Raw genomic sequence first — 20,058 nt, 5'->3', positions numbered from 1 at the left:
TCTTTGCATTGCAGTTGGTACTATAAATGTATTCAAAAACATATCACCTAACACTCAATTATTCAAATACGATTCATGAACCAATTATTTGAATCATGTTCAATGTAGTGTAATACTCGTAAGCAAAAATAAAATCTTAAGATTTCCTGTACACTTGATCTTTTTAATAGCAATTATCAAATCATAGTCACAGATAATAAAAAGGTAATTGCCTTGCGCCTTTATAATATCGTCAGTCAAAATTAACAGATGAGACATTTGGAACATGCAGAATTTGAGAAGGTCCTGGCTTAATCTGATGCCAATATATAACGTTTAACTGTCATCTGTTGCATTTGAACAGTGATCATATGAATATGTACACCCATTTGAGCTTGGATTTAGACGTAAATTCTAGAACAAAACTATATACAAATAAATACATTTCACAGTGCATTTCACATTTGATGAAAATAGTCTCTGTATCTGGTTTTTCTAACATAAAACTTTCATAAAATAATTAAGTTCCATATACTCAGCTATGTGTGACAACCATTGCAACTGATGATTTTAGCAATACAAATGACACTTTTTGTCTTTTATTTCCTAACTTCAGAAATATACTCCAAATGTATAGCTATGTGTCAGCAGAAATGTCTCACATCCTCACTCCCTATGTGCACTTTCTCAGACTTATTGCCTATGTTCATCTAAACATATTTGGAGCAAAACCTAATGTCTATTATCGCTTCGTAAATAATGTTGCCATAATTTATGAACATAAATATTACACCTCTAGACCCAGACCTGCTGAATGAAATGAAACATTAAATAGTCATTGTTACAATATAAGGTTTTAAACTCTTAATTTTCTTATTTGGTTCTTCTTAAATAAGGTGTATATTCAATAGTCAGTAAATATATTCAGTCCATATATAACAGACAACAGACAAGACAAATGATTTCAGTGTCAAAGCAGCAAAACTAACACGTTTCTTTTCATGAAATCAAATGCGCGAACAAACAAAAAAAAAAACGTACAGATGAATACCCTGTACTCAAGTCTTGAAATAAAAGTTAGATCTACAAAACATTCAGACTGCTTGATGCAAATGCTTATACTCCATAATACCACTGACAGTACCAACTAAACATCAACTAGAATTACAATCTTTGGGCTATAGACCGCAACCCTAAGACCTGGACATGACACCTAAACCCGCTTGTGTTTTAGGATGAGGAAGAAAGGCATTAAATATCCTGCTTCATATGTAACATTCATGACTGTATCCAGCATACGTCTCTCTTTATACAACAGTTATTTCTGGTGCTCGAATTTTCATCTCACTTTGCTTGCCTATGTTAGTAGTGCATCAGTCTGTGCATTTCTTGTCTTAATTGTAGCCTTGTGTACTGTATATTCACTACAACAGCACTTTATCTGTGATTCTTTGCATATAAACTGCAATCCTGAATGTAATAAGCACAGCATGGAATGGCAAAACTTCAAAAAACATAGATTTGAACAACTGGACATTCTGCTGTTTATGACATATACTTTCTGAAAAAAACAAAACGAAACAGGAATGCTGTCCCCTTTCCAAACACTGACATTCGAGAGCCAGACCAGGCAGAATACTGCTCACATTTGTTGTATATGTGCTCAGAAGGGGTTGAGGCGTATACCCGTCCCTAATGGAGAGAAAGGGTTCACTTTCGCCCACATCAGGGCATCATTTAGTGAAATGGCTGATTTGCCGTCTTCCAGGAAGAACGCTGGACCCTGCCAGGTGAAAAAAAAGAAAGATGTACGTTCAAAGACATTTAAGGTATAGTGCTAAAATGCAAGTCTACCCACAAGAAACCCACCTGTATCCTGAGGCCAGTGAAGCAGGAAATCTGGACATCAGAGTGGCTGGGCAAGTTGGAGCCAGTGACATAGTCAGGACCCTCTAGGCCCTTGATGGGCTCTTCTCTCATTCGACTCAACAGCTGACTGTACTCCGTTTTCTGATCCTCAGATGGTGGGGCATATGAGGTGTCATCTGCCACTCTGTGCATACATAGAGAGAGTGCAAACAATAGATTGTTTTTCAAGTATCTTCAATTATCAGCAGAAATGTTAGATATATGTAAAACCTAGTGGGCTGTCTTGTTGGCTACTGCTAACAGTATAGGGAGCTTCCTACTAAAGCCAAAACTTAAGCTGTGTCTCTTTTTGAAGGCTGCGTCCTCCGGAGCTTGTATTTGTTGGCCATATATGTCATCAAGGATGTCTCATTTCAGAAAAGTAACTATTATACAATTGCCTGTTATTCCTCGTTAAGCTTAAGTTGTTGTAATTTCTTTATGACTTCAAAGGCACATTATGTAATTCTTGCCGCTAAAGGCGCTTGATGACGTCTTGATTTCGTGGAATCATGGAAGTTGTTGTCTTCACCTCTACAGCCGGTGGAAAAGAATCCAACGGGACTCGGGCAGAAATCATATTCATAGTCGGGCAGAAATCTTTTTTATTTTTATTTTGTTAAGGCTGTCCGGGTGGAAGAGGTTGAGAGACGGGGAGCGATAAATAAGTGGGGTGGATAAACCATAGGTGGATGACTGATTCTGTGGTAAATGCAATGTGATTGAATAAAAATAAATTTTGAGAATTTTGAGATATCACGTGGGCGAGGAGGCCGTGCTGTGAGCTGGTTAAAAACCACAGAAGCAGACAGCCAATATGGGGAAGTCCCAAAGTTGAGTATTCCCTCCGGTGCGAGGAAGACCCATTTAGATCTGCTCTGACGGGTAAAACATCTAGAGAACGCCCTCAAGTTAGGCCAAGAAGATTTGTCTGTAAGTGTACTGTCTAAACGCACAGTTACCTGACAAATATTTTTAAAGTAAACCTGACTCTCCATTTTCTTCCACCACAGATAGGGGTTTTCATCTTAATTTTTTTTTTTTTTTCATTCCTATTATAACTGTTTTAATTCACTTACGAATATTTTTATTTCATTTCTGTGTTAAGCACTTTGAATTGCCACTGTGTATGAAATGTGCTATACAAATAAACTTGTCTTGCCTTGCCTTGCCATGAATGATGTAATGTATTAAAGAATGATTAATGTTACTGTAGTATGAAGCAGGGTGGGGCTGAAAGGAGTAGAACGAGGCGGCTGGAGAGATTGCTAATGAGAGACAAGCTGGAAACACAGATCGAGAGCAGTGGAGCTTTTATTATGCCGCAGACGACCGCTTCCCTGTCTTCTGCTCATGCTTATTTGGGGTAACACAGCGCGGTTTATCATATCAGATACATTTGAGTGTGTTAAAAGTTATGTAATAGTGCTACTCTGTGCGTTTCCTCGGCGGCTACTATGACACTTGTTGCACAATGCAGTAAGCTAGATCGATGTTAGGCATGGTAAAACATGGTACTCGCAGTGAATCAAGAAACAAGATTTAAACAACAAGACAATAAGTTAGTTATCATATAAAAATGATTCGACACAGTTGCTCACCTGTCTAATAAAACACAAAATATATTAAAGTGTCTTTGGTGTTTCCTTGGTTTCTACAAAATAAAACCCTAAATTGTTATGAATCAGAGTAATGAATTGTGGTACAGACTTGAGGGATTGTGTGCAGGTTCTCCAGGCCTCCAACTCTACAGACAACTGCTCTATCTGCAGTGGTACAGCCACATCTCTTCTCTTTAGCAGCTGACTGATGGAGGGAAATAGAGAGAGACAGAGAGATATTAATTGTGATCACCAATAACTGAGTTACTTGAAATAAATCACATAGTTAACATACCTTGTGTATTCATAAAGTGCTGGAACTATACTTGAATACTGTCTCCCAATGGCTAATAGTGCACCAATATACCCACAGAGAATAAGTAACTCATTGCGGTCTCTAACCAAAGACAAAGAGAGATAATGAGATGACCATAGAATGCAAGCTACTATAGATTACATCACCGACAGGTGTTTTTGAGGGAAGGTCATTGACTTACTCACTACTCTTTGGGAGAACAAGACGGTCTGTTCTAATGTAGCTCAGCAGGTCTAGGATGTGGTACACAGGCTCCACCGCCCAGTCAGGAGAGCTCATCTGCTCTATGATGGGAGAGAGAGTCGGGAGAGAGAGTCAGTAATAAATTGTTGGTCAAATTTAAATGGGTTCTATTATGTGTTTATCCATTTCCAACTTTCTTTAATGTGTAATGTTGTTTGAGCATGAAAATAGTCTGAAAAGTTACAAAGCACAAAGTTATTCTCTACATCAGTAAGCACTATTTCTGAACTCTCTGAAATGCCTCGATTGTAGTCTCGAGTTTTCTTCTGGGAACGTACATGACGTGCAATATCCCTCATTCAGATAATTCCTGCCCAAGGCATATGCAAAATAAAGGGACAAGGCCTGGTTAAGTTGCATTAGTAGTGTGTTGAAACTGTAGTTATAGTGTGACATTTCTGAAACTGGAAGTGGTTGACTGATCACAACACACTTGTCCAGCTGACCAATCAGTACACATTGCGCTTTTCAGAAGGAGGGGCGTCATAGAGACCGAAACTAAACAGAGCGTTACTGACAGGATGGGAAGAGAATTACTTCAACACTGTAAAATAGCGTTACTGACAGGTTGGGAAGAGAAGTGCTGCAACACTGTAAATTATGTGCAAAATAATGTGTTTGAACATTAAAACATGAAAACCTATTCTAGTAGACCCCAAAAGATCCCTTCAAGGCAACAACTGAATGATAAAGTCTTGTGAACTGTTAGTGTTAATTTAGGTAGGTCTACACTGTAATGTTAGCTGTACACTGTAATCAGATTTTTTTTTTTTAAACTAACAAATGTTTGAATGTACTCAACTTGTATCAGCATAACAATTAAATTTGTATGTGTTTCCATCAAACTGTTTATTTATTATGTTCTATGAACTCAAAACTAATAATGTTGCTTGTGGATTCAAGTTCAACAAGCTTGCATTTAAAGTTAAGCTGAGCATAAACATTACATAATATTTATGTTGAACTTTGTTAGTTTGTCTAACTTGCATTTCCGTCTATATAGTAAAATATTGTTTATGTATTGTTTGTGTCACTTCTATACATTTTCATATACAAATTGTATACACTCACTGAAATATAAACATAACACACTTTTACAACAAAATATAAAGTTCCCATACTTTGACCAAAAACACAAATTATTCAAGTGCATCATGATAGCCAACTTTTTCTACATTCAATCGTCCTACCTTTTAAAGTTTGCCCGACCAAATGGAAGTATGCAGAAGGCCTACCTATGCTATATTTGCATAGTCTGCAGAATGTGGGCATGCTGGAAATGGCACTGCTTTGAGACATGAACTGAGTGTCTCAGACACTCACCTTTGACATATGTGATCCCGATGGGAAGAGCCTTTTCTGGTTCTGCACTCAGGAGGAAATACTTTACTGCTTGGAAAATTTCTCCCTCAGCATGTGCATTCTCAGCAAGCTCTTTACATTCTTCTAAAGTCGGTAGACCACACTGAAAAAATAAATAAATAAATGCATTATGTGCAGAAAAATACTGAATGTTGAGCAAATTCCTTCTTGAATTAATGGGGACTAAAAACATTTTAATCGATATGAGACTAATGTGAAGTACTGAGAAGTTTGAATGAAGTCACCTTTTCGTGCAGGTCGTTGATTTCGGTTAAGCTGCCAGGGTAGAAGGCACACAGTTTGGCTAACAAGATTTCATTATCAGGGATCATCTGAAGTAATCTGGCTGAAAGATCCCTGGAGAGTAGAAGACCCAATGCAGCATGAGTAAAGTAATGGGAAATGTGGATAAATATTTTATTTGTTCTGCGAAAAAACAAAAAGTGAGTTTTGAATATTTTAGCCACAAAATATTGAGGCTGTCAAAAGTACCATAAAGTATATTGTAATAGTAGTTTACATGACTTGTGCTCTATATTCCAAGTCTTCTATATATATAGCCTTTTTTTTTTTTTTTTTAAAGATGACTTAAGCCATACCAAATAAAAGGCTTTTTAATTCATTCCTTCTCCTCTTTTTACGTCTGACTGAGTGCCTGGGACCTTTTTGTGTCATTGGATTTTTCCCTACCCCAAGAGCACCTATTACGGACTATTTAACTCTACCTGACCGCCGGGTTGAACCTTTGCAGTTCTTCTATATATATATATATATATATATATATAAATAGACTTTTACATTGTTACAACAAATCTATTTTAAATAAATGCTTTTGAACAGCATTAAAGAACTGTAAAAAAAAAAAAAAAAAAGTATCACGGTTTTCCTAAAAAATATTAAGCTGCGCAACTGTTTTCAATTGTGATAATAATAAGATATGTTACTTGAGCGTTAAATCAGCATATTAGAATGAAAAATTCAGCTCTGCCATTACAAAAATAAATTTTTGATGCTTGACAGTCCTTTTTCACTTTTTTTCTCTCTGGAAAATCATGAGAAAAAAAAATCTCCTTTTGCATTCCATAAAAGAAGAAAAGTCAAACCGGTTTGAAACAAATGAGGGTGAGTAAATGACGACAAGTTTCATTTTTGTGAGACCTATCCCTTTAAAGTGGTACCTAAGAATACTGTACGCCAATAATTACCTTAGTTATATTAAAATGGGTAGTTAAAGTTGACTGAATGCATTGAAAAAAGCCAACAGATGAAATCCTGAGGGGGTTATGATTTATAGTATTAAGAAGATAATCAATTATGAATGAAGCATTTAAGCATATGAACCAGATATACATCAACAAAACCAAAACTGAGTGGCACAAGGGAGGCAGAGAAAATACCTGTATGCCATAGATGGAAAGCTAGAGAGAAATGGAAATGAAAAATGTAACAGGCGTGCAGTAAGGATGACTATCAGGATCATGTCGACACTTCTCTGCATGACTGATGATAAGAGATGGGTTGCATTTACAGCAAAGTGTGCAAACTATTTAAAGGGGTCATAAACTGAGAAATCAAAATTCCATTGATCCTTTGACATATAAGAGGTCTTGTACTATAAAAACATCCTGTAAGTTTCAGAACTAAAAACTATCTCGTCAGTCTAAAAACAGCTTATATTGAAGCAAATCTGCCAAAACGACAGATTGTGGAATGTGCCACTTTATTGCATAATAGTGTGGCTAAACACCGCCTCTAAGATCAACACCTGCTTCTACATCACTGCCTGCCTGTTTAGCCCCGCCTACCAATTTGTGCATGTATTAGGTAAATAACCAGCGAGGCAAACGCAGCCAAACGATAAAGATGGCTCCGAAGAGAACAAGATGCTGTGCAGTGCCAAGTTGTGGAAAAACACTGTCTTTGCATTGCCTTATTTCTAAATAGTGGATGAACTTTATTTTTAATTAAGTTCCAGACAGTCAGAAGTAAGAACTTGGTGCTTTGTTCACTTCATTTTACCTATGATTCGCTTACAAACAAGGCACAATTCAATGCAGGACTTTCAAAAATATTGAAACTAAAAGATGATGCTGTGCCAACTACAACAGTAATGTCGCACCACACAAGTGTAAGTTTTTATGCATTTTTAACCTAAATCACAGCAGCGTTAGGGTTAGAAAGTATGTACCTAAACGATTAACTTCACATTGTTTCTCTTAGTAGCATGAAAATAATCTGTTATTTAAATTGTGAGTAAATTATATACAGAAAGCGTTCAAAGAACACTCCCTTTACAATTGCTGAAGCTATCAATCGAAGTGTATCTGGACACTTGCCACAATTCCTGTTATGTAATCAATGATGCTGTTACAACGAAGCTCTTACTGTATTTACATCATGTTTGCAATGTGAGTTATGGGGAAAGCATTTGTGAAAGTGCAGAAATCGCGTTGCAATGCTGAGATCACTGCATTCACGCGATTAACAGACTGTCATCTGCTCAATGCTCATCACTGCAACCTTTCATGTGATGGGAGTAGATCTAAATATAATGCTATAATCAACACTTTTCACGATTTGTTAATCTCAGCATCTGTAATAGTAAAAATGCAGTAAAAATATTCGAGAGGGTTCCACATCTAATACTTTCATTTGCAAAGATGTCAGCCAATCACAGCAGTGGGCGTTTACACTGAAGTCTCACAGCAGACACGCCCCTTCAAATCAGAGGGATAAAACCAGGGTCAAAAATGGCCATTTATTTCTAATTCCAATTTTTTTTATGTAAAAATCTTGTTAATATTATAAGTGCACCTCAGGAAACATAAAATAATTGGTAACACTTTACAATAAGGTTCATTAGTTAACTACATTAACATGCACTAATAATGAACTGCACTTATTTATTAGCATTTATTTATCTTTGTTAATGTTAATTTCAACATTTACTAATGCATTATTAAAATCTTGCTAACATTAGTTATTGCACTGGGAACTAACCATAAACAGCTGGATTTTTATGAACTAATGTTAGGTTAACTAATGCTGAACAGAGGTGTTGTTCATGGTTAGTTCATGTTAACTAATGCATTAACTAATGTTAACTAATACAACCTTATTGTAAAGTGTTACCAAATAATTTCATGAAATCCAGTTCATGACCCCTTTAAAAGGAAATCAAGCATTCTGCGTTAGTTCAGGCAGGCCATGTAGTCAAGCTCCGCTATCAACTGATTGGCAAAATTCCAACCCAGCCCATATCAGCTGATCAGATTCCTATGCACTTACTTAAAGCTACACTGTGTAACTTTTTTAGTTTATTCTTAGCTAAAAACACTTAGTTCTTTCAAAAATATATGTGCTCATTAATGTATATTTACTTCTTTCAAGTAATAAAGTATTCTCGTAAGTTTATAATATGCCATTGAAAATACATACGGGTAATGGGTTCGAATGCTGGTCGCCATGTTGCCCCTCCATCTTGAAAGTACATCAGCCAAAGAGGGACATACCCGTGAATTCAAGCTTTGCCTTTCGCGTTTTAACACTCGATGGCAGCGTGTCGAATGTGGACGAGGTCGAACTGGAAGCCATATTAATCTTGGACTAGTTCGGCCACCGTAGGAGTTAAAACGAAATCGGAATTGAGAGGAAGAGAAACTAATATTCACTGGATGGTCATATACCTTTTAACCGCTAGATGGGGGAAAATATCACACAGTGTAGCTTTAAGCGCAGATTAAGTTCAGTATGCCTGCTTGGCTGCTTCCACTGTACGCTGCTTTGCAACCCACCTCCATCCCAGCTCCTCCTTAAACTGTGTTTAACATGTCATTCTGTTGTCACTGATGCATGTTCTGTTCTCAATGGGGGATTTACGCTGCCCTCCCAGTTAAAAAAATGGGAGGTTGTCCCCAGAATCTGCTGCTGTTCAATATCTTGGCTTTTCATGGAGCTCATGAAAAGGATGGGGAATTTAGAACAGAGCCATATCGCCAAATGTAAATTTTTACAAAATATGCCAATAAAAAAGTTGACTAAAAGTTTGTTTATGGTGTTTTTGACTTAAGTGGACCTGATTGAAATGTGATTTAATGTTACATATTTGGTCATACAGTTTTAAACAAAAACCTGGTTCATCCTCTCAGACTTGACTTGAAAAGATGCAAAGATGCATTGATCAGTTTTATGCTTACCAGGTGGCAGTGGTCATGTATTTCCTGGCCAAGAGCTCCAGAACGTAGTGGGTGGCTTTACTGGCTGATTCTCCCAGGACTGTGCCCACACACACAGCCAGCTCCAGCTCATTGCCTCTGATCAGAGATGCCATAGCCAGCTGACACAAGGAGATTAAAAAAAATCTTATCTAAACACTCATATAACATCATATAACACTTGCCACTTCAATGTCGGCCACTAAGATTCCTGTTTCGTAAAGACAATAGAAACTGAAATATTTGGTTCAGTTTTAGGGTACATTTCACAAAAAACATTTCAAGAACATATTCAGGAAATTCAGGGTTTCAGTCAAAAGTAACATATATATATATATATATTTTTTTTTTTTTACACTAAACAAATTTTTGCATTGTGACATTTTTATGACAATTAACCATTTCTCATTCAGTTCTCATTGCTATAAAGGCAAAAACTTATTTATAGATCACGGTAGAAGTTTTTGAATACCTTTATTTTATACTGTCTGACATTTGCACTACCGTTCAAAAGTTTAGGGTCAGTCTTTTTATATATCTTTTATGTAGCCAGGACAAAACTGATAAAAAGTGACAGACAAAGACTTTTGCATAGTTCCATTTTAAATAAATGCTTTTCTTCTGAATTTTCTACTCATCAAAGAATCATGGAAATAATGTATCACCGTTTTGCACCAAAATACTGAGCAGCGCAACGGTTGACTAGCAAATCAGCATAATTATGCTGCGTTCCAGTTCATTTTATATGAAGCTTTCTGAAATGTCCCTCGGTCAAAATCGAGGGAGCGAGGGTCTGTCCAACTTCCCTCGTCCAGTGGAACGCACTTCAAAATGGCAGCAGGGATTCTCCCGAGGGAAAGTGCTTAGGGAAGTTCCAACACGATCATGACAATTCGTATCAATAGTACGAGTGTGCAATCTCGTGGAATGTATACGCCAAAATGAGTTTTGGCGTGCATATGCTACACAGTTTTTCGCGTGCATATGATACGCACTTTATGACGTAAATATGACACGCTTTTGGGTAGGGGGTGGGGGATCGTACGTATAATACGCCATAAAGTGCGTATCATATGCACGCGAAAAACAAGATTGCACACTCGTATTATTTATACGCATTTTCGTGAGATCGGGCTCGGAAGTTCACAAGTGCGTGTCTAAAAGTGGAGTAGAATACAGCATTAGAATGATTTCTGAAGGATCATGTGACAGACTGGAGTAATGATGCTGAAAATCCAGCTTTGCCATCACAGAAATAAATTAAATTTAGAAATACTGTATATTATAAATAGAAAACTTTTATTTTAAATCCTACTCATATTTCACAATATTACTGATCCCAAACTTTTAAAAAGCAGTGTAACTGCTTTATCATGGCTTTATCATGTTCTTTAGTTGTGTAAACATTGACATGATATTGTTAGAGGTCTGATTTGAAATGTTGCAGTTGGTGTTCAATCCTATCTCTCATTATTGTGAGCTTACTTCAGTGTTGTCTACAGCTAGATGACAGCAAGCTGCCAACACAGCACGGCCATCTTGGAAATACCACTCTGCCAGCTCTTTACACACTCTGTGCAACATCCTAGACAAAGGAGGGGAGAGTGGATAAGAAAAAGAGAGGTGAAACTCTGGATTGCGGCTTAAACTATGTATAACTTACCCGCAGAATATTTCTATGTTGTCATTGTCTGAGTTTGTGGCATGGTTTATTGATGTGATCTGAGGGCCATGGATATTGCCCTCACACGCACCCTAATAGAACAAAGTACATTCTCATTTATAATAAATAGCCTCATTTATCATCAAACTCAACACAGAGGTTCACAGTCTTACAACAAAGGGTGAAAGGATAACAGTGCCCTGTACCTGAGCCACCAGCACAGCTTCTTTCAGCTGACCTCTAGAGGTGAAGAAATTCACCAGCTTTTTCACTTCACCAGTGGCGATGCAGTATGGGATGACATCATCATTGCCTTCTTGCATGAGCTGGTCTGCTCTCCTGCATTGAGCAGTTAATGAATGGTGATCAATTCACAACAACTGATTTAAAAATGCAGAGGAGTATATGATACCTTTGCATGAGCTTTTTCCAGTATTTCATGGAGACACCAGGGGCCACAGAAAGAGCCTTCTCCCACTAAACACATAAAACAAAACAACATAAACACAAAATCAGAAGGGTGACCTCTGACCCGATGTAAGACGTAGGTGTAGCATAAGCTTAGGTGAGAATTGATGAACACATAAGTGCAGAGGATAGAGCAAAACAAAATGCCAGGTCACGAATTAGAAGTTTAAAATGGGAAGTTTTACAGAAAATGTCAAGAGAAGAGGAGCTATGTCCTACGTCATATATCGGGTAAGAGGTCACCCTTCCGCCGGAACTTGACTCTCACATGAACACGCGTACGGCTGTTGCCGGAAACCAGTGAATATAGTTTATAATGGTTTGTATATGTGTATATGTGTATGTATATGTGACCCGTGCTGTATATGTATGTATATGTGACCCGTGCTGGCAAAATGAGTCGCAATGAGCAAATTTTCAAAAATGAGTTATTGTTATTTATTGTTATACATTTTCTATAAAAAACTTGATGTTTGATTTGTTTAATTCAGACAAAAAATGTTACACCTGTTTGAAGTTGATAGAGTCAGCAATTTTGAGAAAAATGGTTCCAAAACAAAATCGCCTAGCAACCATACATTAAAATCCCTGGTAATAACACCAAATTTGACACACACCAAAATATCTATAAGAAAAGTATATATTCATCTTTTTTTCCATGATACCACAATTTTTTGATTAACATTAATGAAACAGACAGCCTTTATATTAAGACCTACTGTACCGCATATCTAAAATAAGGTCACACATCAGATGTTTTTCCTCAACAGTTAACCAAACGTTCACATAAGACATAACAGATAATGTTTGTGTGAATACTCGCCAATTCGAAATTGAAATTATCCCCTGCGCATTCCGACTCCTTTTGCCAGCGCGGGTCACATATTTTTCTTACAAACACCGATAGCTTAGTTTCAGAAGCCATTTATTAACCCACTGGAGTCGTATGGATTAATTTTATGATGGATGGAATGCGCTTTTTGGAGCTTCAAAAACTATTCAATGTCATTACAAACCTGGGAAGAGACAATATTATTTAATATAACTCTGATTGTCTTCGGCTGAAAGAAGAAAGTCATATACAACAAGGATAGTTTGAGGGTGAGTAAATTATGGGATCATTTTCATTTTTGGGGGAACTATTCCTTAAAACCCCAACCTATCAGCAAATATTAATATGTGATTAATTAGATTACTTAATCAGAATATTATGTAATTGAATAAATCTTATAAAAACATTATAAAATATATTGGCAATACAAGAAATTATATATAAAAAACATTTCAGAAAAATTCAGTAGCTTTTACCTCTCCCAGTTCCACCATAAGCTCACAGTATCTCTGGATTTGTCCCAGTCTGATATGGATTTCTGCTGCATTCTTGAGCCTTTCCTCTTTACTAGGTGCTCCAATACCACCACCAAACTTTGACATCTTTACTATGGTCAGCTCTTGTGCTTCAGACTACAGGGAAGGGACAAATAATTATGGAAGGGTATAATAATTACAAAAAGTAGATTACAAACTACAGTAGAAGTATTGAAAGTAAAAAATGCACCAGAAGCTTGCGGCACTTCATTTTACATTTCAGTTGTGCCACTATTAGAACGTTACATCACAGTTTATACACTCACAGTTTTGAAGCGGACCAGGTGTTTCATATGCATGATGCCCTGCCCATAGTTCTGTGGAAGAAGACTATCATCCTGTCCGTTGATTACAGCAACCAGATCCCACAGGTTATGACTCCCTCCTGGTGGCTACAAAGAGAGAGCACATAACCTCTTATTTAGACTTCTAAAAATACCCCTGGAGAGTTCTGTGTTGAGATTTACTCACTGAGAAACACTCAGAGAACCATCTGAGCTTCTTCATGCGCACATCACTAGAGAGTTTATCCAGCTCCTGTTTGATATCTCTGGACACTTTTCCACATAGGAGGGGAGGGGCTCCAGGAACCATAGCACGATCTACACTCACACAAAATAAAAGTGGTTTAACGTCTTTACAAAACCAATTCATGCAGACAGTATATAATATGTGCATGTGTTTTAACCTGTGTTGCCAATGATGTCATCCCAGCTGTGGTCAGTAAGGATATTGACCACTAAGGGAGCAATTAGAGGAGTGAGTGACCAAAGTCTGACCGTGGAATCTCTGGAGCAGGAAGCCATGGTAAATGGACGGCTGGGGTGACATGTCAGACCTGGGGGATTTCATATGATTGACAAGGTGGCATAAATAATGTATTATTACCTTGGAATGACACAAAATGATTCCAATGCTCCTACTACTTTATATAAAATTCTACTAAAAGGCAGTCCTTGGACAAAAATAAGTGTTCCCATTACATATTTAGGCCTCTTTAACTATGCAGCGTTCTGCTTTTCTTGCCTTCATTTACAGAACTTGAATCGAATAACTGTATCTAACAATCACAATGTATAAAATGTATAAATTAAATAAACCATTCCTTGGAAAAATGAATTTGCAGTGCATAAAGGATGACAGCATAATTTTGTTTGCATCATATCCATATAATACACTACCATAGACATCAGCTCCATGGTCATATACGGTGTCTAGACAGGTGCCATCTCTGGTGTCCCAGACACGGATGGTGTAGTCCCAGCTCCCTGAGGTCAAAAGGTACGGCACCTCTGTGTTCCACATGAGACCCCGAACTGGAGCGGTGTGGCCACTCAGCACGTTAATGCAAGCATCTTGGGTATAATCCCAGATACGGACAGTCCTAGTCAAAATATACACAGATACACATCAATTTATGAAGTTAAATGTGCACATGGTCATATATATGTTGTTTTGGACACTGACATATACAGACAAATTCATGCACAAATTCTTCTAGTGCCATTGTAGCAATGCACTATGCACTGTCAGCCATGAATTATTTATTCTGCAAGTTTGCTGCAAAGTTTCTGTTAAAACAAGATTATATAAATTGGATGATCATGTGATCTCAAAATAGAGGCTCCCATTAGGTGAGTTTAATTACTGTATATGAGTACAATTTATAGCACATTTAAATTAAATTGTGAGATATTTGAATTAGCACAAAAGTTTAACAACAATAAGGCACACAAAGAAAATATTTTCATTTTTTTTGTTTTTTTTTACTTTACAAAAACTGTAAAATAAAAGCTATGATGATTCTTTGATGATTCAAAGATTATTTTAGCTTTACTATTTTAATTTTAATTTTCCTCAATTATACAATTTATTTTTTAAATTCATTATTCAAGTTTTTATAAATAAGTCCACAAAAAGTCACAAGTTAAATTTGAGAATGATAATTTTAATTTTAATTAAACCATGTACACTACTGTTTGGGGTCAGTAAGATTTTTTAAATGTTTGAAATTAAAGAAGTCTTCCTGCAATGCCAAATTTGAATTTTCAACATCATTACTCCAGTGTCACATGATCCTTCAGAAATCATACTAATATGTTGATTTGGTAATTCTTATTATTACGGTTGAAAATGGTTGTGCTTCTTAATTACTGTCACTTTCGATCAATTTAATTGCTGAATTAAAGTATTAATTTCTTAAATAAAAAAAAATTGACTGGCCCCAAACAAAACGGTAGTGTATATTAAGAGTGTAAATGGAGATTTTAATCAAATGATTACCCATCATCTGAGCCGCTGCACAGTATGCCCTCTCTGAGAGGTGACCAACGCACATGGAATACCTTGGCCGTGTGACCTGTAAAGACTTTTAGTGGCTGGTCTGAACTGGTGGCCAAGTAATAGACTCGAACATTCTTGTCCTCACAGCCAGTGGCAATCATATCTCTGCAAGAGTGAAAGAGAGAGAGAGAGAGAGAGAGAGAGAGAGAGAGAGAGAGAGAGAGAGAGAGAGAGAGAGAGAGAGAGAGAGAGAGAGAGAGAGAGACAATGTATTATAATTGTGATGACAAGAGAAAATAATACTGGTAAAAAAGTTTCTGTCATCTGTTTGTGTATCTGATTACACTGATCACATACTTGTTATTTTGACTCCAGTCACAGCCAAACACCGCTGCTGGATGTTTGTATTTGTGCAACACTTTGCCGTCAATGGTTCGAATTATGCTGAAATCACAAAAAACAACAAATTGACAATGTCATGTCTATAAGGATAATATGGCTTAGCCAAACTGAAATGGACTCACCAAAATCCATCTCCACTGCATGTGGCTATTCTTTTGGAATCCTTATGACTCCAAGCAACACAAAAAATACCATTCTTCCCATGCTGCAACACAATTACAGTAAAAAATTAAAAACCCATGATGATTATGATTGTACAATCAAAATTAAAATAACAATAACAAATTAAATCTCATAAATTAGAGTTATTAATTCTAAATAATTAGTATCCTTGAAAAGTGTGTTCAATGCTTGCCTCATTAAATCTTGTGATCATTTTCCCTTTTTTAACATCCCAAATAAAGGCGCCATTTCTTGACGTGGCTCCTGCTATGCAGTTCAAGTCTCCTTTGGCATACAGTGAAAAAAAGAAATGAAGAAAAGAGTTTCACAAAACGAACCTGTCTGAAACTGCAGAGGTAATATAGACTGTTCAAATACTGTGTATCGTTCTTACCAGGGGCCCAGGACAGAGAGTAAACCACTCCCTCATTTCCCGGAGATGTGTACACAGCAGTTAAGGTGTTTATATCCCAGACTTTTATCGTCCCATCAAATGAAGCTGTAGCTAGAATGTTTGGGTCATCTGGCTTGAATTTGCAGTCGAAGATAGTTTCAACATGACCCTGTGACAAAAAAGAATGTCACAAAGTCATAGAACCTTGAATGTTTGTATTATGAATATATAATTATTATGAGGGCATTGTTGATTTCAATGCTGTTATTGTTAACTAAAACTAAAATCTTAAAAATTATTTTCATCAATTGAAATTAAGGCAAAATAAAATTTTCGATAGCCCACTTTAGACATTCTACTTACTATATAACTTTGCAACTGCATGTCAACTACTTCTCATTCATTTGCAACTACGTCAACTAACTCTCGTAAATGTGCTACTACATGTCAACTACCTTATATTAATTAGCAAATACATGTCAACCGCCTCTTATTAATTTGCAACTACATGTCAACTACCTCTTATTAATTTGCAAATATGTTTCAACTTACTCTCATAAATTTCCAGCTACATGTCAACCACCTCTTATTAGTTTGCAACTACATGTCAATAACTCTTATTAATTAGCAAATACGTGTTAACTTACCGGTACTCTCATTAATTTCCAGCAACATGTCAACTCTCGTTCATTTGCAACTACACGTCAACTACCTCTTATTAAAGGGTTAGTTCACCCAAAAATGAAAATTATGTCATTAATTACTCACCCTCATGTCATTCGACACCCGTAAGACCTCAGTTCATCTTCGGAACACAAATGAAGATATTTTTGTTGAAAGCTGATGGCTGAGAAAGGCCTCAGATAGGCCTCCATTGGCATTCAGTATATTCACACTCCCAAGACCCATAAAAGGCACTAAAAACATTGTTACAAAGTCCATCTCACCACAGTGGCTCTACAATAATTTTACGAAGCGACGACAATAGTTTTTGTGCGCAAAAAATTCAAAATAACGACTTTATCCAACTTGTTCTTGTCTTCCGTTTTGGCCTCTGCCGTGAACTTACGAAGCACCATGACGCATGCGCGAGAATATGACATAGCGCCGGCGTTCGGGAATCCATGAAATGCACACTTTAGCCCCATTTTGAGCACTACGCCGAGACCTAAACCACGATCAATGTAGAATTCAACAGCTTAGATACGCGCGTCTTCCTCTGCTTGTAAACAAATCGCTTCTGGGTCATGTGTCCGAACGCCGGATCTGCGTCATATTCTCGCGCATGCGTCATGGTGCTTCGTGAGTTCACGGCAGAGGCATACACGGAAGACAAGAAAAAGTTGGATAAAGGCGTTATTTAGATTTTTTTTTGCGCACAAAAACTATTGTCGTCGCATCGTAAAATTATTGTAGAGCCACTGGTGAGATGGACTTTGTAACAACGTTTTTAGTGCCTTTTATGGGTCTTGGGAGTGTGAATGTACTGAATGCCAATGGAGGCCTATCTGAGGCCTTTCTCAGCCATCAGCTTTCAACAAAAATATCTTCATTTGTGTTCCGAAGATGAACGGAGGTCTTCCGGGTGTCGAACGACATGAGGGTGAGTAATTAATGACATAATTTTCATTTTTTGGTGAACTAACCCTTTAATTTGCAAATATGTTTCAACTACTCTCATTCATTTCTAGCTACATGTCAACCACCTCTCATTAATTTGCAAATACATGTCAACTATCTCTCATTAATTTGCAAATACATGTCAATTACCTCTTATTAGTTTGCAACTAAATGTCAACTACCTCTTATTAATTAGCAAATACGTGTTAAATTACTCTCATTAATTTCCAGCTACATGTCAACTACCTCTCATTAATTTCCAAATCCATGTCAACTCATTCATTTGCAACTACACGTCAACTATCTCTTATTAATTAGCAAATATGTTTCAACTTACTCTCATTAATTTCCAGCTACATGTCAACTACCTCTCATTAATTTGCAAATACATGTCAACCACCTCTCATTCATTTGCAACTACACGTCAACTAACTCTTATTAATTTGCAAATGCGTTTCAACTTACTCTCATTTATTTCCAGCTACATGTCAATCAACTCTCATTAATTTGCAAATGCGTTTCAACTTACTCTCATTAATTTCTAGCTACATGTCAACCACCTCTCATTTATTTCCAGCTACATGTCAATCAACTCTCATTAATTTGCAAATACATGTCAACTCTCATTCATTTGCAACTACACGTCAACTACCTCTTATTAGTTTGCAACTACACTAGAGGATGGATACCCGACCCAAGCCCGATGGGACCCGTCGGTAACCGACGGGCCGGGCCGGGTTCAGACATATATTTAGAAAGAATGTTCGGGTTCGGGTCGGCCTCGGTCACGTCAGCGCGATAAGGCATTGAACATTTGAAATTTAAAACAGCTTATTATGTAGGTAGCCAATGGGCCTGTTTAACTTGATGCAAAGGTATGTTTTTGTGATTAAAATAAATTAAAAAGATTAGCCTAACATCCGTCTTCATGTGTGCGGAATTATCATTTCAATAAGCTGCATTTGTGTTACGTTAATGTTTTGTTCTGTTAGCTTGGGCCATTTTTGGTAGACCTTTGTTCATTTAATTTCAATTGGCTATTTGATTGGGTCCTGTGTTAAAGTGTGTATTTGTTTCCCCGTCTGCGTGCTGATGCGCTCATCTGTAATCAATTCAGAATGCCTTCCTACAGTTGCTTAATAAAAGCAGGCTTTCCACACGAACAAACGTACATGTGTCATTAGTATGAGAAAAAAAAAGATTTGGGTTCGGGTCGGGCTCGGATATAAATATCTTAATGCCCGTCGGGCATTAAACTTCACGTCAACTACCTCTTATTAATTTGCAACTACATGTCAACTCTCATTAATTTCCAGCTACATGTCATCTATTGCTCATTGCAAATACATGTCAATTACCTTTTATTAATTTGCAACTACTTGTCAACTACCTCTTATTAATTTGCAAATACATGTCAACTCTCGTTAATTTGCAACTACATGTCAACTACCTCTAATTAATTTGCAAATACGTTTCAACTTACTCTCATTAATTTCCAGCTACATGTCAACTATCTCTCATTAATTTGCAAATACATATCAATTACCTCTTATTAAATTGCAACTTCATGTCAACCACCTTTCATTAATTTGCAAATACATGTCAACTCTCATTCATTTGCAACTACATGTCAACTAACTCATTAATTGCAACTACAACTAACTCTCGGTTTTAGCTTAGTGAATCAGCACACAAGAAAAAAAAAAAAACTGACGAAAGCAAGCAAATGACGGAGTAAAGAGGGAACACACTACAGACACTTGTCATTCTTGTCATTTCATCTCATTTGAACAGTGGATTATTATAACAATAACCAAGGACAATGCCAGTAACAATTATGCAGACATAATTGAAAAAGCTATACAAATCCCTTTGTCACGAGCTAGACTGGTGCTGCTTGCTTTGTCCACACAGTTTTAGCTCTTCTGGTTTCCCTTTTTGAATGCCAAATACTGCCACCACCTGCTGGTATGGGAGAGTTATGTTCTCTAACGCATGCGCAAAACTTAAGTGCTGGCTAGCCGTCGGCTGTAACCTGTGCGGTGTGTTCAAGCGCAACATTTTTGCACCAATTC

At 36.9% G+C, this 20,058-nt stretch overlaps 1 protein-coding gene across 2 annotated transcripts in view; it reads right to left on the bottom strand.

The window, feature by feature from the left end:
- Positions 1 to 145: 145 nt before the first annotated feature.
- Positions 146 to 20,058, bottom strand: part of wdr17 (WD repeat domain 17) — a 37,774-nt gene continuing 17,861 nt past the window's right edge. The window contains exons 8-30 of one of the 2 annotated variants that reach the window (XM_079811405.1): positions 16,364 to 16,532; positions 16,163 to 16,254; positions 15,930 to 16,012; positions 15,763 to 15,849; positions 15,406 to 15,570; positions 14,304 to 14,506; positions 13,811 to 13,960; positions 13,594 to 13,724; positions 13,389 to 13,514; positions 13,063 to 13,218; positions 11,699 to 11,763; positions 11,493 to 11,625; positions 11,287 to 11,378; positions 11,109 to 11,208; positions 9,606 to 9,745; positions 6,807 to 6,827; positions 5,655 to 5,766; positions 5,371 to 5,512; positions 3,986 to 4,088; positions 3,784 to 3,885; positions 3,598 to 3,693; positions 1,849 to 2,032; positions 146 to 1,762 (exon numbers count right to left, since the gene is read on the bottom strand). In XM_079811405.1, coding sequence (XP_079667531.1) covers positions 1,643 to 1,762; positions 1,849 to 2,032; positions 3,598 to 3,693; positions 3,784 to 3,885; positions 3,986 to 4,088; positions 5,371 to 5,512; positions 5,655 to 5,766; positions 6,807 to 6,827; positions 9,606 to 9,745; positions 11,109 to 11,208; positions 11,287 to 11,378; positions 11,493 to 11,625; positions 11,699 to 11,763; positions 13,063 to 13,218; positions 13,389 to 13,514; positions 13,594 to 13,724; positions 13,811 to 13,960; positions 14,304 to 14,506; positions 15,406 to 15,570; positions 15,763 to 15,849; positions 15,930 to 16,012; positions 16,163 to 16,254; positions 16,364 to 16,532 — 2,772 coding nt within the window. In that variant the 3' untranslated portion in view covers positions 146 to 1,642. The remainder of the gene's footprint in view (positions 1,763 to 1,848; positions 2,033 to 3,597; positions 3,694 to 3,783; positions 3,886 to 3,985; positions 4,089 to 5,370; positions 5,513 to 5,654; positions 5,767 to 6,806; positions 6,828 to 9,605; positions 9,746 to 11,108; positions 11,209 to 11,286; positions 11,379 to 11,492; positions 11,626 to 11,698; positions 11,764 to 13,062; positions 13,219 to 13,388; positions 13,515 to 13,593; positions 13,725 to 13,810; positions 13,961 to 14,303; positions 14,507 to 15,405; positions 15,571 to 15,762; positions 15,850 to 15,929; positions 16,013 to 16,162; positions 16,255 to 16,363; positions 16,533 to 20,058) is intronic. The other variant, XM_079811406.1, reaches the window with a different exon arrangement.

This window comes from Gobio gobio (genome assembly GCF_949357685.1).
Source record: "Gobio gobio genome assembly, chromosome: 3".
Lineage (NCBI taxonomy): Eukaryota > Metazoa > Chordata > Actinopteri > Cypriniformes > Gobionidae > Gobio > Gobio gobio.
Note: the sequence above shows the minus strand (reverse complement) of the source record. Positions and strands in the feature narration are given on the sequence as shown.